Source organism: Primulina eburnea, chromosome 3 (genome assembly GCF_022965805.1).
Source record: "Primulina eburnea isolate SZY01 chromosome 3, ASM2296580v1, whole genome shotgun sequence".
Classification (NCBI taxonomy): Eukaryota; Viridiplantae; Streptophyta; class Magnoliopsida; order Lamiales; family Gesneriaceae; genus Primulina; species Primulina eburnea.
Genome location: NC_133103.1, coordinates 46,754,521 through 46,771,272, shown reverse-complemented (window position 1 = coordinate 46,771,272; position 16,752 = coordinate 46,754,521). Strand labels below are relative to the sequence as shown.

At 35.8% G+C, this 16,752-nt stretch overlaps 1 protein-coding gene across 1 annotated transcript; it reads left to right on the top strand.

Moving 5' to 3' along the window:
* The first annotated feature begins 8,459 nt into the window (after positions 1–8,459).
* Positions 8,460–16,143, top strand: LOC140828516 (uncharacterized). Its single transcript, XM_073191453.1, has 2 exons — positions 8,460–8,993; positions 16,073–16,143. The coding sequence occupies exons 1-2, from the start codon at positions 8,552–8,554 to the stop codon at positions 16,126–16,128; spliced, it is 498 nt and encodes a 165-aa protein (XP_073047554.1). The 5' UTR covers positions 8,460–8,551; the 3' UTR covers positions 16,129–16,143.
* Positions 16,144–16,752: the final 609 nt, after the last annotated feature.

The following is a 16,752-nucleotide window of genomic DNA, read 5'->3' as shown; positions in this document are numbered from 1 at the left end:
CCCTTACCGTAGAATTTCCACTCTTCTGCCATTTCTGGTCTGAATCTGACAATCTTGTGGAAACAATCCACGGTGGCTCTGTACTTTGTTAACATATCAATACCCACTATACAGTCAAAGTCAGCTAGCCCAAGTACTATGCAATCTAGATCAATTTCGTGACCCTCAAACTGTAAGATGCAATGTCTAACCGTAGTCACTGATATCAAACCACTTCCTAACGGAGAAGTAATAGACACGACATCTAACAAAGACTCAACAGGCAATGAATGCGATAATGCAAATCGTTCTGATATGAATGTATGCGATGCACCCGTATCTATCAATATATAAGCAGGATAACCGTAAAGGGAACAGTTACCTGCAATGACATCATCTGGGGCATCTTGTGCTTGCTCCTCTGTCAAGGCAAACACTTGGGCCTGTTGTCGGGTCGACTGACTCCCGGTATGACCACCTCTAGCTCGAGGCTGGGTCTGTGTAGTTGACGGCTGAAATGAGTGGACAGATGAAGCTTGTCTCTCAGGCTGAGTCACTGATGCAGATGACCCCGTACCTTGAAATCTCGATGCACCACTTCTCTGAGGACAGACCTTGGCATAATGCCCCTGTTGCTTACATATATTACATTTACCCAATACTCCCTGACATTGTTCTGTGGCATGCTTACCTCCACAAGTACCGCAATATCCACTCGTCACCTCTAAACTCTGGCCAGGACCTCTCTGTCTTGACCCGCTGGAGCTCGAAGAACTGCTCCCTACCCTCTTAAACTGTTTGCCCTTTGCTTTCAGCTGATCTCTGCGTCCACTACTGCTACCACCACTTTTAATTCTGGGGAAAGATTGCACTGGAGGTAGTGGCGGTCTAGGACTCGGAGCAACATACGGAACACTCCGTTGCCTTAGCAATCCGGCTTCGGCTCCTTTGGCACGATTCAATGCATCAGCGAAGTTGTTGGGTCTTCCCGTATTTACCAACGTAAAGATGTCTGGATTCAGGCCATTTATAAACTGATCTGCTACGGCCTCATCACTACCTGAAACGTGAGGGGCGAAGCGAAGCAAAGAAGAAAATTTAGCAACGTACTCTTCAATGTTCAATTGCCCTCGCCTCAGGTTTGCAAATTCAGCGTCTTTATCTTTACGGTAGGATACAGGAAAGAATCGCTGATAGAACTCCGTCTTGAATGCTTTCCATGTAAAATCGGTGCCACGCTGTTCTAGTGCTCTCCTTATATTCACCCACCAATACTTAGCCACGTCTTGCAGTTGATGGCCAATGAGTTTCACTCGCTTCTCGTCACTGTATTCCAGAGACTCAAATAACATCTCGATATCCTCCAACCAGCTTTCACATTCAATTGCATTTTCTGTACCCTTTAAAGTCGGGGGTCGGAATGACTGGAATCGCTTTAATAGAGTCTCCATGGGCGTAGCAGTGACATCCATCGTATCACCAGATGTGCTACCCTGTTCTGGTGCTGGTGGTCGTAACGGAACGGCTGCTCTTCTAGGAGGCATGAATCTGCTATACAAACAGTTTAGTATACAATCTATACTAACTGTCTCAGCCCTCCTCTGATCATTTACCTCTGATCCAGAATTGGTTCTGATTCAGTCAATTACATGCTGTAATCAAATCAGATAACCATACAACATGCAACAAGGAAAGCAATAAATCATGCTATCATATCAAAAGCAAGGAAGATGACTCGATCTACCCCGCTCATTCTATTCTATCTCAATCTACAGAACCTATGGCTCTGATACCACCTGTTGTGGGGACCCGGGCTCTAACTCAATTCTTTTGGGGATTTAAGTGGATCTTTGCTAGAAAATGTGGGTCAAAAATTTGCTTTTCACATTACATCTAATGTATAATATACAACATAAAGTCTTTATTTATTTTACCATCACCATGTACAAACACAAAGTACAACCATGTCTTGTTCCATTTCTACTCAACAACTAGTAATTAAATACAGTACATGCCACAAGTACAAGTACTAGTTCTTCTGCTATGCCCGAGATCACCACGCTATGTCCAGCTCTCATCCTCTGCGTGACCCAGATCCTGCCCCACCTGTTGTTATGCACACATACAGACATAACAACAGCCGAAAACTCCGGTGATAACAAATCCCAGTATAAACATGTATACATGCATATAACAATTTAAATCATGAAACATGCTATCATGAAGAACATTCATATATATATATACATGCAATGCTAATCAAATCATGTCTAGACTCGACTCGACTATAACTCTAGGGATCCCGTATGAATAAGACGTCAATGGCTGTCACCTACCCTCCCACTCGGGGTGACTGTACGTCTTATTCCTAGACTTCGGTCTGAGTTGTATCTATGGCTGCAATAGGAGTCATGGCTGCTCCTAAGCTGAGATACACCGAACATCTAGATAGTTGACGATGGCTGTCAACGACTCTCCTATCTTAAATGCAATGAATATCAATCTGTAAACAAAGCATGCTCATATTCATATCTGAATATCACAATAATCTTATATGCTTGAATACAATTCTATAATCAAAGCATAATCATGTTACAACATTTGAATATAATTCTATAAACAATTCATAAACATGATTCAACAAATACAACAATTCTAATATGTGATTTTAGTTTGGGAAACTCAACTAATATCTTATTTGAGTTGTGACTTCCCAAATAAACATTGCTTATACCTTTCGTGTTGAATTAAATCGAAGTCTCGAAGTCGGGATCTAAACTCTGTCACTCCCAATCTGAAATGACAATGCAGAGACATACAATATCAATTCCCAACTCAATTCAACACCTATCTAATTCTATACGTGATCTTGGTACAGTCGGACAGCATAACGACATGATTTCTCAATACCGGTCTATCCAAATCTCATCATATATCAATAATCAATAATCTCAACTAACATTCATTATCATAATCATATGATACTATCCAAAATCTGCATAATTTAGCTCTAAATATGCTGGAAAATCGTAACAATTGCGTAGGACATCCGATAATCGATCCGCTTGCGAATATATAATGCTTATACTCATAAGAACATATATCTACAAGCATATCCAAGTTTCCCTAACACTAATATCTCAACTCATGCTTGAATTGAAGGAAACTTACATCACCTTGAAGCCCTTGACGCGAAGAACAAGAATCTCAACTCGGAGTGAAAATCGGATGGTTAAACCTTGAGAATTCTAACTTCAAAGATCAAAGGAAATGGAGACTTTCTTCCTGGATTCTCTCGGCCCTCAAAGTTCTGAAATGGCAAGTAAATGAAGACAACTCATTAAATTTGCATGGTAGGAACAAGTGTCTATATTTTTCACATTACACGCATGACCGCGGGTGCGGTAGCTGTAAGGAACGCGGGTGCGCCAAGCTCTCGGCCATTCTATCCAAAAATGCAGAACATATACCGCGGGTGCGGTCGCTGCAAGACCGCGGGTGCGGTCTGATCTTACCGCGGGTGCGGTCTCGAAATGTCAAAAACATGCCCCCTACTGGACATGCACCGCGGGTGCGGTCTTAGTGGCACCGCGGGTGCGGTGTAGCTTCGACTTTTCTTGTTCAAATCCACAATTGCATGACCGCGGGTGCACTCTTGTACTAAGCGCGGGTGCAGTCTTGCAAAACCCTCATTTCTCATGTATTTTCTTCCCTCATTGCATTTCATGCATTCTCCTATCCTCCGAGTCGTATTTAAATGAAACTAATAATCTCGAGCCTTACAAATTTACACATAATTTTTTTTTAAAAAAATTGGCCAACCGGGCTAAAGCCCGGATACAAGAGCATGTAGCTCCGCCACTGTATATATATACTAGTATTTAGACAAATTGTTGTATATAGGTTTTTGCTCCTCTGATTGATCAAAATTTTGTAGTATATCTTAATTTCTGTCAGACATGTCAACCATGTTCGACGTGAAAAAAAAGTTTACATTATCCTCTTAAAAAATTTGAATTTGAATTTGAATTTGAATGGAATAGGTTAAAAACACCACCAGCCACACCTCTATTTGCATCACTAGAAATGGAAACAAACGGGCAAGAAATGGTCATGCAAAAGGAGATACCTATCCTCCAGCCTCTTTCAAGGGTCAGTTTTTCATCGAGATTTTATATTTTTTTTTTAATGAATTCACCATTCATGTCGATGATCAAAATATGTTACGCAAGGAAGAAAGTGAAAATTTGAAAATTTTAGGATGTGGCAAAAAATATGTTATCATGGATACCATATTGAAAAAGATCACATTTGGCCTCCTAATGATTTTAGAGAATAGCGAAAAAAAAATATGTGAAAAAACTTATAAGCGGTAGGGATGACAACGAGTCAGGTTCGCAAGGATCTTAGATATACAAACTTTTGATATTGTAATTGGTTAAAATTTGGTTTCAGTGCGATAAATTCGTTTTTTTTTTTGCGCATATTTAATCTATTTTTTTAATTTTTATTAGAATGTTAACATCATGTTAGGTTATGATGTTTCATAACATTAATTAATGTTATTTTAGTTGGAGTATTGATATGATGTCGGACATGTGACAATAACTTGTCACCCCTTGCCATTACTCGGACAAAGATTCGTGAGACCGTATCACAAGAGACCTACTCCCGAGTGTTTCTATCCTAATAAATTTTATTATCGGTTCCAATTTAATATATATTCTGCCAACAAAAAATACTGTATGTGATCAGTTTTCAGGGAAGGATAAAAGTGCAAACACAAGATCCAACACTAATTCAAACCCCAAGAATGTTCCTCCAAGAGCATACAAAACCCCAAATGGCAGACCAAGCATTTCATTTACAGACAAGAAAACCATGAAAACCACCCCTATTCCCGTCAACCAAATCCAAACCATTCCACTCCCAAAGTCCAAAACTAATCCCCACACTTGTATGGAGGAAACAAAGCCAAATTTCTTAGCTTCAAACCTTACAAAAAGCATGTTAAAGGCAGTCACAAAGCCGAGTACAACAAATCCTAAGAGTAGAGTGGTATCTCCTTCTGTGAGGCCGAGAATCGCAGCTCAAGTCCATGGTTTTCAGGACGAAACACCGGCTAATCTCAGAACAACGAATCGGCCAGAATCAGCAACCAGAGGACGGCCAAGCAACCAAAACGAATCAATCCCACAAATTAAGCAAGCTGATACTAGTACGAAAGCAAGAAGCAGCCGACAATCGTGCTCACCGAATGTGACTCGAGGTCGAAAAGCTGAAACTTATGGTAAGGTTTCCCACCAAACTGCGAACGGGACACAAGTTGTAGGCAGTCGAATGGTGGAGAAGTTGATGAATGCAAGAATTTCGAATGCTGAGCAGAGACAAGGGAAGATGAAAATGAATGTTTCCATGGATGAGAAAGCAAGGATTGTTTCAAGCTGTGGAGAAAGAGTAGGGAAGATTAAATTGCATGGTTCCATGAACGAGCGTCCTGGCTTTGGAATGGCGCCCAAGAGCTCGTTGGGTATGGCTAGCAAACACAAGGTAGGTCATTAATTTGTTTTCTCGTATCAATTATACCTTATCATATAGTTTGAATATATTAAAAAGAAAATAACACATAAATTTGTATTTGGGCTTAATCAATACCACATAATCTTATGTAGGGGTATTTTTTTTATTTGATCTTTTTAGGACGAAAAGCAAATATTGATTATTCAAAGAACCAAACCGAAAAATAGATAAACTTACGCGTATCAAGACATCGAAAACGTGTTGTCAAAACATAACCTTAACTTACAGAAAAAATAAGGGGAAATAGTTTTTTCGTTGACTGACTTGTTCACTTTTGGATTTTGGTTAAATAAGTTTTCAATGTTTGGTTTTGGTACATTAAAACTATTAATTTTCGAATATTTTGGTCGTATTGCTGATATAACATCGGAAAATACTAGAATGAGATCGACAATTGCTGATTCGTCATGGTTCATGTCAGCAATTGGACAAAATAACCGAAAATTAAAAGTTTGTACACCAAATCAGTTAATGATTATTATGCTCGACAAATTAATTTACGAGTAAATATTCACTACTTAGAAATAATTAAAATAATTTGTTTTATATTTTCACACATATACACGACTAGGAGGTTTTATTTTCTAGTATATCTAGAATTCACGTACAAATACTTATTTCGTTTAGTCATACTTAATATGTATGTTCATGCATACATAAATATAATAATCATGAGTAGGTCTTTTGTGATACGGTCTCACGAATCTTTAACTTTGAGACGGGTCAACCCTATCGATATTCACAATAAAAAGTAATATTCGTAGTATAAAAAGTAATATCTTTACCGATATTCACAATAAAAAGTATTACACTTATTTTTTCATGGATGAACCAAATAAGAGATTCATCTCACAAAATACGATCAATGAGACCTCTCGTACAAGTTTTTGCCAATAATCATATTCGTATATTTATTTTATTTTATTTTGTAAAAAATAGAACCATTTTTTTAGGAGAAAATAAAACCAATTTTATTGTACGTGTTTGTATCTTTAAGTCATGATTAACGTAGAGACAATATTGAACATTTAATACTATTTATTATTAATTTTTTCATGAACTTAATTCTACATTGAATTATTAATGACTGCAGGAATTTCCACGAGACATGAATAAGACTGAACATGCGCGCATAGCTCCCGGAAGAAAATGATGTTATAGGAATATGTATAATTTATGATATAACAATTTCAAATGTGTCAATTTTTTTTTGAAATATGGCGTTCGAGTTCATGTAGTGAGATCGATAAATCTCCGACCTCGCGCTTTTTCGAAGTTTTTTTGTATTGTGGAGAAGTAACCTAATTTTGAACTTTGAAATTTATTGCTTTGCATATTGTATGCAATGGGGTGTATGTACCAGGGTGCGCATTCGGTTAATTTAGTTAATGACGAAATCAAATACTGCAAATCGATTTGACTTAATTTTTCATTGCAATGGGGTGTACGTACCAAGGTGCGCATCCGGATAATTTGGTTATCAACGGAATCAAATAATGCAAATCGAGTTGACTAGATTTTTCATTGAAAAATCGATACTTTTCGTGAGTGATAGAACTAACCTAATATTTTTAAAAGTTAGAAAAAATTGTAAAACCAAACAAGAACATTCAAAATCCAGGGCAAGGTGAAAATCTAATTGCCCCATAATAAAAAATGGCTTCTTTATATATAAAAAAATTTGGTCATTTTAGTATATTTTAATTTTTAGATTATATTAGAAAATAACCAAAACTGAATTGAATAAAACGAATGAAGTTTTTTTTTCCCATAAAAAATACGAATTTTGAATTTTATTTTCACAGTTATTTCAATCTAATTGCAATATTGTTCATCCTAGACGTAAGTAGGAATTCAAAATCAAGTGCCTGGGAATTTAAACAAAATGGTCTAGTGGACAATATAAAATAATTTTATCATTTTCTAAATTTTTTTTCGACAAATTAATTTTTTTTTTATAGATAACGAAACCCAAATTGGGAAAAAAAAACCACTAGCTTAGAGAACGAAACCCAAATTGACATAAATTTATATCAGACGGTCTCACGGGTCTTAGTTTATGAAACATATCTCTTATTTGAGTCATTCAAGAAAAAATATTACTTTTTATGCTAACGCTGCGTTTGGTTTGCAGTATTAGGTAGGTTTATTTTTTTTAAACCTACCTAATCACTTGTTTGGTTCGTTTTTTATTTAACCAAGTCAATCTCTCCTATGAATGATTATGTTATATTAGGTAGGTTAAAATAATAATTCATCACCCCTAGGATTATTTTCACTTTTAATACATCATATTTTTCCAATTTTACCCTTCTCCTAAATTCAAATTCACCACCAGTTCCTTCTTCCGACCGCCCACCGGCAATCCCGCCAAAGGCCGACCACCTTCGCCGGCCGCGGCAGCCGTCGACCACTGTCGCCGCCGTTTTCGGCATCCACCTCCGCTTCTGGCCGACCACCGCCGACATCCCCCGCCGGCTGCCGCCGCCGCCTCCGGCCGACCGCCGCCTTCGGAGTGGAAGAAAGAAAAAAAAGAGTAAAAAGCAATTTAATACTTTCATCAAAAAATTCAAAATTATCCTACACTTAAAAATTTTACCAAACAAAATACTATTTTATACCATATATTACATTTTTACGACAATCATTTTTTTTATAATTTACATACTAATCATTAGTTTATTTTAACCAAACGCTGCCTAAAAGTATTACTTTTTATTGTGAATATCTCATAAATAAAGATTAATGAGATCGTATCACAAGATACCAACTCCTCAAATTTGAATAGTTAGAAAACCAAAACCTAAAATAGACAATGATTTTTAATATTTAAATTTAAATTTTTATAACTTTGTACCAAATGAGATATTTTATGTCGTTTATGCCAAATTCCCAATCCCAATCCCAATCCCAATCTAATCATTAGTGATTTTTAATTGATTTGTTCTCATCCTGGAGGCAGGCAAGGCAGGCAGATGAAAGCACGCCGTTAATGGGGCTCTCAGCTTCGAAACGAGTTCGAAGACACCTCCAAGCCTCACCCCAATTCAGCTCAGCCTGCGACACGGTCTACGCCAACTGCCTCTCCCTGAGCCAACACGCCTTCGCCGGAATTAAACCCTACCAGCTTTGCTCCGCCGTAGAGCAGCTCCACCACGTTCTATCCCACTCCATGCCCCTAATCTCGAAGTGGGTCTCACAACCTCCGGACCGGGAACGAGTGGACCGGGCTTTCAGATCCGTGATTCGTTCTCGCGGGCCTGGTTCGACGGTGGCTCAGGAGGAGGACGCTGTGCTGGATGAGGCAGAGTTCGAGGAATTAGCGTCGGAGGTGTTTGCGGAATGTCTCGCGTCGAAAATGGAGAGGGAGGCGTTGAAGAAAGTCGCTGTTGGAGTGGTGGGGATTGGTGGCGTGGGTGCGGTGGTGAAGCCAGGTAATGGTGTTTTGGTGGAGGCGATTGCTGCCTACGCTCTTGGTATTGGGATTGATCTTTATCTTAAGTTTGATGGTTAAATTTGTTATTTTCATTTTAAGTTCAGTTCGCATATAAAATAATAAGCATTTTACTTTTTAAATCAGTTAAAACAGATTGTTACACATTAAAATTCCAAATAAGATATATTTTGAGCATGAAATAATTTTGAACCAAATAATATGATAATATATTTCAAAATTTTGCCACGTAAACTGAAATTTGACTATATACAAAACCAAAATCTCGAAAAAAAAATGAAATATATAATACTAACATCAGATAAAGTTATTATATATACATAAGTGTGAATAAATGATAATGTTGTAAAATCTAACATGGTTCATGATCAATTATAATTCAAACACATATAATTTGACATATATATAGATCTTAGAACTTCATAATAATCACATTCTATTAGTTATTAAATAATTAATTACTAACCTTTGTTTGTCATAAATTCTTTCTGCTATGCAATTGAAGAAAACAATTTCCTTTTCTTTCCTCATTCTCGAGTCAAGAGCTTTCTCTTGAGTGATAGATTATGATATATGTGCTCCTCTCTTATAGGGAGAGAGATGATCATTTCACATAAATCAGATAAATGACACGTTCTATCAACGTGTGTTAGTAGTATAAAACCACTCTGGCCAATTCAACTTCCAGTGAATCGAGAAGAAGGTCCTAGAATATCCTTTTTATTAATTTAGTAATAAACATTATCTGTTAAACCATAAATTAGATATTAAAATATTAATTAAATATCAAATTATAATGTGGCACGTAGGCCACAAAACTAACATTTTCCCACTTGGCCCATGTGGTAGAACTAATTATTATGGTTTAAATAAATAACAACTTAATGCTTAGAGCATAAACATAAAGATATTTATTTATTGGTCACATCGTAACATTATAAAATAAGTATTTATTAATATGAGTCATGGCGGTTCTACATCATTAATTTGACATAGATCCTTCCATGCACCACGATATTAATGTTTACTAAATATGACTCATAAACGAAAAATTAATAACGGTCCACATTGATGTCTTTGTTAAGACTAAATTAGTCAACTTCATACACATACTAATAACAAACATAATGTTGTTTGATATCAGAAACAATATATTAATGAGCTTGCATTGAGATGTCAAATAAATGAAATTCATCAAAACCATTTTATAATGCTCATTCGCTCGACATGTTCAATAAATGTCTTGGGAGCTAACCTTTTTGTCAACGGATCCGCAATCATGAGATTTGTACTAATATGCTCATTTGACATCTTTTGTTTTTGAACTTCTTCTTTAACATCAAGATATTTTAATTCCACGTGATTTGCACCTTTAGAATACTTGTCGTTTCTTGAGAAGAAGACTGCTGCAGAATTATCACGATAAATTTTCAGTGGCCTGGCAATACTGTCGACTATTCCAAGTCCTGAAATAAAGTTTAGCAGCCAATTCCATTGAATTGTGGCTTCAAAACATGCCACAAATTCAGCTTCCATAGTGGATCTTGCAATTACAGACTATTTCACACTTTGCCATGAGATTGCTCCTTCAACTAAAAGAAACAAATAACCAAATGTAGACTTTCTTGTATCAACACATACGGCAAAATTTGAATCTGAATATCCAATCACTTCTAGATGATCAGATCTTCGATAAGTAAGCATATGATCTTTTGTTTCTTGCAAGTACCTCAATACTTTCTTTGCTGCTTTCCAGTGTTCTAAATCTGGATTACTCTGAAAACGACCAAGCATTCCAACAAAAAAACTGATGTCTGGCCTCGTAAAGTTTGTGCATACATCAAGCTCCCAACAATGGATGCATAAGGAATGTCATTCATTTGTTTGCGTTCCAATTCATTCTTTGGACATTGCATAAGACCATATTTATCTCCTTTCTGAATGGAACTATACTTTATGAGCATTTTTCCATCTTAAATCTCTCCAGAACTTTGATAATGTATGCTTTTTGAGACAACATTTCTTGTGATCTATCTCGAAATATTTCAATTCCGGTCACATAGGTTGGTTCACCCATATTTTTCATTTCAAATTTCTTAGAGAAATTTCTTGGTTTCATGTAATAAACCAAGATAATTCGTTGCAAGCAAGATATCATCAACATACAGAATAAGAAAAATAAACTTGCTCCCACTGATTTTCAGATAATATACACCGATCAACTGTGTTTTCCTTAAATCCAAAAGAAGTGGTGGTATCATTGAACTTAAAATACCATTGACGAGAAGCTTGTTTAAGTCAGTATATTGATTTATTAAGTTTACACATCTTGTGTTCCTTTCCATCTATGGAAAAACCTTCACGTTGATCCATATAAACTTCTTCCTCCAAATTCCCATTCAAAAAGGCAGTTTTCACATCCATTTGGTGAAGCTCTAAGTCATAATGAGCCACCAAAGCCATTATAATTCTAAATGAATTTTTCTTAGAGACGGGTGAAAAAGGTCTCTTTGTAGTCAATACTACTTTTCTGAGAGAATCCTTTGGCGACAAGTCTGGACTTGTATCTTTCAATATTTCCATTAGAGTTGTATTTGGTCTTAAAAACCCATTTACATCCGACTTTCTTACGACCTTCTGGTAATTCAACAAGATCCCAGACTTCATTATGAACCTTTGATTCCAACTCTTCTTTCATGGCATCTAACCATTTATTAGAATTAGTGCCTTTTATGGCTTGTGAAAAAGAAACTGGATCATCATCGATTCCTATATTGAATTCATGTTCTTGAAGATAAACCACATAATCATCAGAAATAGCAGGCCTTTTTTTTTGTCTTTCAGACCTTTTTAATGCCATTTCATGTGTTTCATCCATGGCAGGTTCGTTGATAATGATTTCATTTATAGGAGTTTGATCATTTACATGTCCTTGCAAGTTGTTTACGAGTTCAACAACAGTAGGAACAACAACATGAGAAAAAGTCTTAGGTAAATGAATATCTACCCTTACTTCTTCAATGTTCACTTTACGTGGCTCTTTACTCCCACTAATGTCATCATTTTCAATAAACCTAGCATTTCCAGATTCACAATTCCTGTACTATGGTTAGGACAATAAAATTTATTTCTTTTCGATTTTTCTGGATAACCAATGAAAAAACCACTGATTGTTCTTGCATCCAGCTTCTTTTCATGTGGATTATAAATTCTTATTTCTGCTGGACAACCCCAAACATGCAGGTGCCTTAAACTAGGTTTTCTACTAGTCCATAACTCAAAAGGAGTTTTAGGAACTGCCTTACTAGGAACCCTATTCAATAAATACGCAACAGTTTTTAACTCATGTATCCACAAGGACATGGGTAATGATGACTTACTCATCATACTCCTAACCATTTCTAATAAAGTATGGTTACGCTTTTCTGCTACACCATTTTGTTGTGGTGTACCTGGCATAATGTATTGAGCACAAATGGCATGTTTCTCAAGGAATTTAGCAAACGGACATGGACAATGTCCCGATTCATCATATTTCCATAATACTCACCACCTCTATCAGATTGAACAATTTTCACTTTTCTATCTAATTGTCTTTCAACCTCATTTATAAACACCTCTAAGGTATTTACTGACTGAGATTTTTCATGTAGTAGATAGACATAACCATAACGTGAAAAGTCGTCGATAAAGGTGATGAAATATTTTTCCTTTCCTATAGATGAAATATCAAAAGGCCCACAAATATCGGTGTGTATTATTTCAAGGAGTTGTGAGCTTGTTGTGACTCCTTTCTTCGCGTGTTTTGTTTGTTTTCCTTTAATACAATCCACACAAATGCCAAGATCGGTAAAATACAAATCTGGTAGGATTTCATTCTTTATCAATCTCTCTAATCTTTCTTTGGAGATATGCCCCAAACGTTTATGCCACAAGTTAGCAGACCTTTCATTTACTAAAGCACGTTTAGTTCCAATATTATGATGCAAGCTTAAAAGAGTCTCATCAAAGAGATTATCAAGACTAAATTTATACACTAAAACAAAAATTGCTTTTCGGAGCGTGCAACTTATTTTCGCGGCGCGCATTGCACGTTGCACAACGGCAAGCTGTTAAAAGTTCAATATTATCCGTGGCGTACATGTGCACGCTGTTAATACTATTATCCGCTTAATACAATCATCCGCAGCGTGCAATGTACGCCGTTAATATTCCTTCTAAAATTTCAAAAATTAGCGACAGTTCAAAAACCGTCGCTAAATTAGCGACGGTTGTACGTTTAGCGATCGTCGCTAAGTTTAGCGACGGTATATCATAATCCGTTAATGTCTAGACACGATTTTTTTTAAATAATTTACTATTAACAGAGCGCATAAACATGCACGCTGTTAATAATACTATTTACGGCGTGCCTTTATTGTGCGCTGCGAAAATTGCATAGGTTATTAATAGTTCACATATTATTGCACGCTGTCGTTTATATAATTTATTAACAACACATATAAATGCATGATATGGATATTACTATTTGCAGCGTGCTTTTACTGCACGACGTTATTTCTGTCAAGTGCAACAATATTAACATCACACATATGGGTGCTCGCCGTTAAAAGTAATATTCGCAGCGTGCTCTTAATGCATGCTGTTGATGACGTGCTGCGGAAAATCATTTTTCTTGTAGTGATATAAGTCATCACTGATTATACCAGAACCAATGAAAAGATTTTGTTTGAACAAACAGAAACATCCATTTCCAAATTTAAAACAATAACCAACATAATCAAGTCTTGACAAGGAAACTAAATTGCGAGAAACAATAGGTACATAAAGAGTTTCAAACAAATCTAAATGATGCCAGTATCTAGAATTAAATGATAGGTTCCAATGGCTTCAACTGGGGCTTTGACTCGATTTCCCATATAAACATACTTTTCATTTGGATTTGTGATTCGGGTAGTAAGGAATCCCTGCATCGAATTTGAAACATAAGCGGTACATCCAGAATCAAGCCACCATGTGTTATTAGGAACTTCAACTAAATTTGATTCAAAACATACGAAAGCATGAAACATACATTTTTTTTCGAACCACGCCTTACGTTTCAGGCAATCTTTCTGAAAGTGTCCTTCTTTTCCACAAAAAGCGACACTTAAATTGTTGTGTTCCTTTTCCTGGATTTGAGCAGATGACTCTTTCACATTATGTAGTCTTTGTTTGCCCTTTCCATGATTTTTTCCAGCTTTCTTTCTAGCTCCTTGATTGGTTACGAAATGAATAGAATGAGTTCCTTGATTAATAAGTCTTGTTTCCTCCTGAACTAGCATACTGTGAAGTTCATTCACATTCCATTTGTCTTTCATGGTGTTATAGTTCATTGGAATGGACCATACTCAGATGATAATGAGTTTATGATCAACTGAATCAGGAAATTCTCATCCACATTCATCCACAAGGACTTAAGTCTTGCTGCAATGTTCGTCATTTCAATAACATGTTCATGCATGGTACGAGAACCATCAAACTTCATAGTGGTTAAAGTAGCCATTAACATCCCAGCAAGAGACTCATCAGTAGTTTGGGAACGTTCTCCCAAAAATTTCATAAATTCCTTAGCACTGTCAGTAGGAGGAAGAGCAGACTTGATGTTTTTTGCCACACTCATTCGCATAAACATTAAGCTCAGTCTATTTGATCTTTCACGAGCTTCAAGAATGATCTTTTCATCATCACTACTAATATCAGTAATAGCAGCAGGTTTATCAACTTGAAGTGACAAATCAAGACCCAAAACACCAAGGTGAAATTGGATTGGTTCGCTCCAATCAGAGAAGTTGATACCATTAAACATGGAAATAGAAGAAGCACGCGATTGAAGTGAAACAGGAACAGATACTGAAAGAATAATATCATAATTACAGATTTAGTACCAATAAATATTAATTTATATTGATGGTTCACCTTTGGGTAATACAACAATATATAAACATTATGAAGCTTAATAGTTTACTGTAATTTGGTAATCAAGATATTTAAGAAAAAATATTTTGTTATCTTTGGATACACAAAATATGTGAAGACTCAAAGAAATAGCTACACAATTAGCTACACAAAGCCATGAATTAAAACCCATTCAAACAATATACAATCTTTGGCAGGGGGGGGGGGGGGGGGGGGGGGGGGGGGGTTTAGTGTCTATAAATAGTGGCAAATGAATGAATGAAAATCACACCAAAACAACATCAAAAGTTCTCTCCAAGAGTTGCAATTTTCGAGAGTACCAAATATTCTGCACAATTTCAGAAGGTTGTGCTCATAGTTTTACACGTACAAATCCGATCTCCACCGTTCAAAATACACTTACACGTGTTTTGAGCAACATATCCAAAATTCAGATTGATCCCACGGTTCAAGTAGGTGCAAACATTTTTGCAAAGTGACTGGTCGGTGTCAAACTACAACTTGTTATTCCAAGATTTGGAACAATCTTTCAAGTAAGTGAGTTTTTGCTATAATCTTATGTACACTTGCCTTTCATAAGTGTACTACTTGATATATATATCGACATACTTGTTCTTTGTAAGTATGTCTATATTTTCTTAAAATACGTTATGTATGTTTCTTGAAATTCGATCGGCATGATATATTCGTTCTTATTTGTTATGAATATTCTTGAACAATTTGTTGTTGGATATTAGTTATAATATTTGAAACCATGTTTGAAATATTTGAAATGCACTGTAATGATTTGAATTAGAAATGACAAGGAAATTCTGATATTTGATATGTTTTGTTTAAGGCCCTGATGCAGTGGGATATAATAACCGTTATTTTTGGCATCACCCCTTAGAGGAGTAACATATATGGGACTTATCAGTAAACCATGAAAATGAGATGATTTTCAGTGCTATGTTTGTATCTTGTTTGTATTCGATTCAACATGCTTATGATTGAAATTATGATAACATACTCGTATAATTATAACCTTGATATTGTTATGCCTGATCGACTCTCATTTACTGAGTATTTCTCAAATACTCATCCCTTACATTCCCACCCCAGATAATAACGAAGAACAAATCGAAGATAAAGAACAAGAATATTTTTGGGGATGGTGATCCGATTCAAGACCAGTCTTGTTATTCTATCTTTTAGTTAGATTATTGTATTTTACGCTTCCACATTTCGTTTTAATCGCATTGTAAAAACGATTATTGATTTATGTAATGGACTGACTTTTGACTATTTGATGACTACATGGCTTGTTGTTATACGATTTTAAATTATTAAACAACACCGATGACACGTCTCGGTTTCGGGGCGTGGCAAAATATCTAACATAATATGTTAATACCACATTTTATATTCATATATTATAAGAACAAATTATCAACTTTTGGGTGGTCCGTAAATACCTTATAGTTATGAATATTTAATTACCTACAACTCTAGTTTTACTTCCAAGCATCACATACTTACAGGTAATTAAAGTTTGATTATATAATTTAGAACTTATTAACTTATGGTAAGATAACTTTAGTGATTAACAAACAAACATTAAATAAATTCAAATTATATAACTTGAGCAACGTTCAAGTATATATGAAAAGGTCTTGATTTGCCATCATATTTTAAGTAATATAGACGACATAAAAATTTGGTGGCAAATATATATAATCATTAACACAAAGGTGATCATCTTTCCAGCGGAATATAATCTCATTTGAATTATGAGTTCATGA

Coding starts and splice junctions, on each gene's coding strand:
- LOC140828516 (XM_073191453.1), top strand. CDS start 8,552: ATGGGGCTCTCAGCTTCGAAACGAGTTCGAAGACACCTCCAAGCCTCA. Junction 8,994..16,072: donor GGGTGCGGTGGTGAAGCCAG/GTAATGGTGTTT, acceptor TTCCCACCCCAG/ATAATAACGAAGAACAAATC.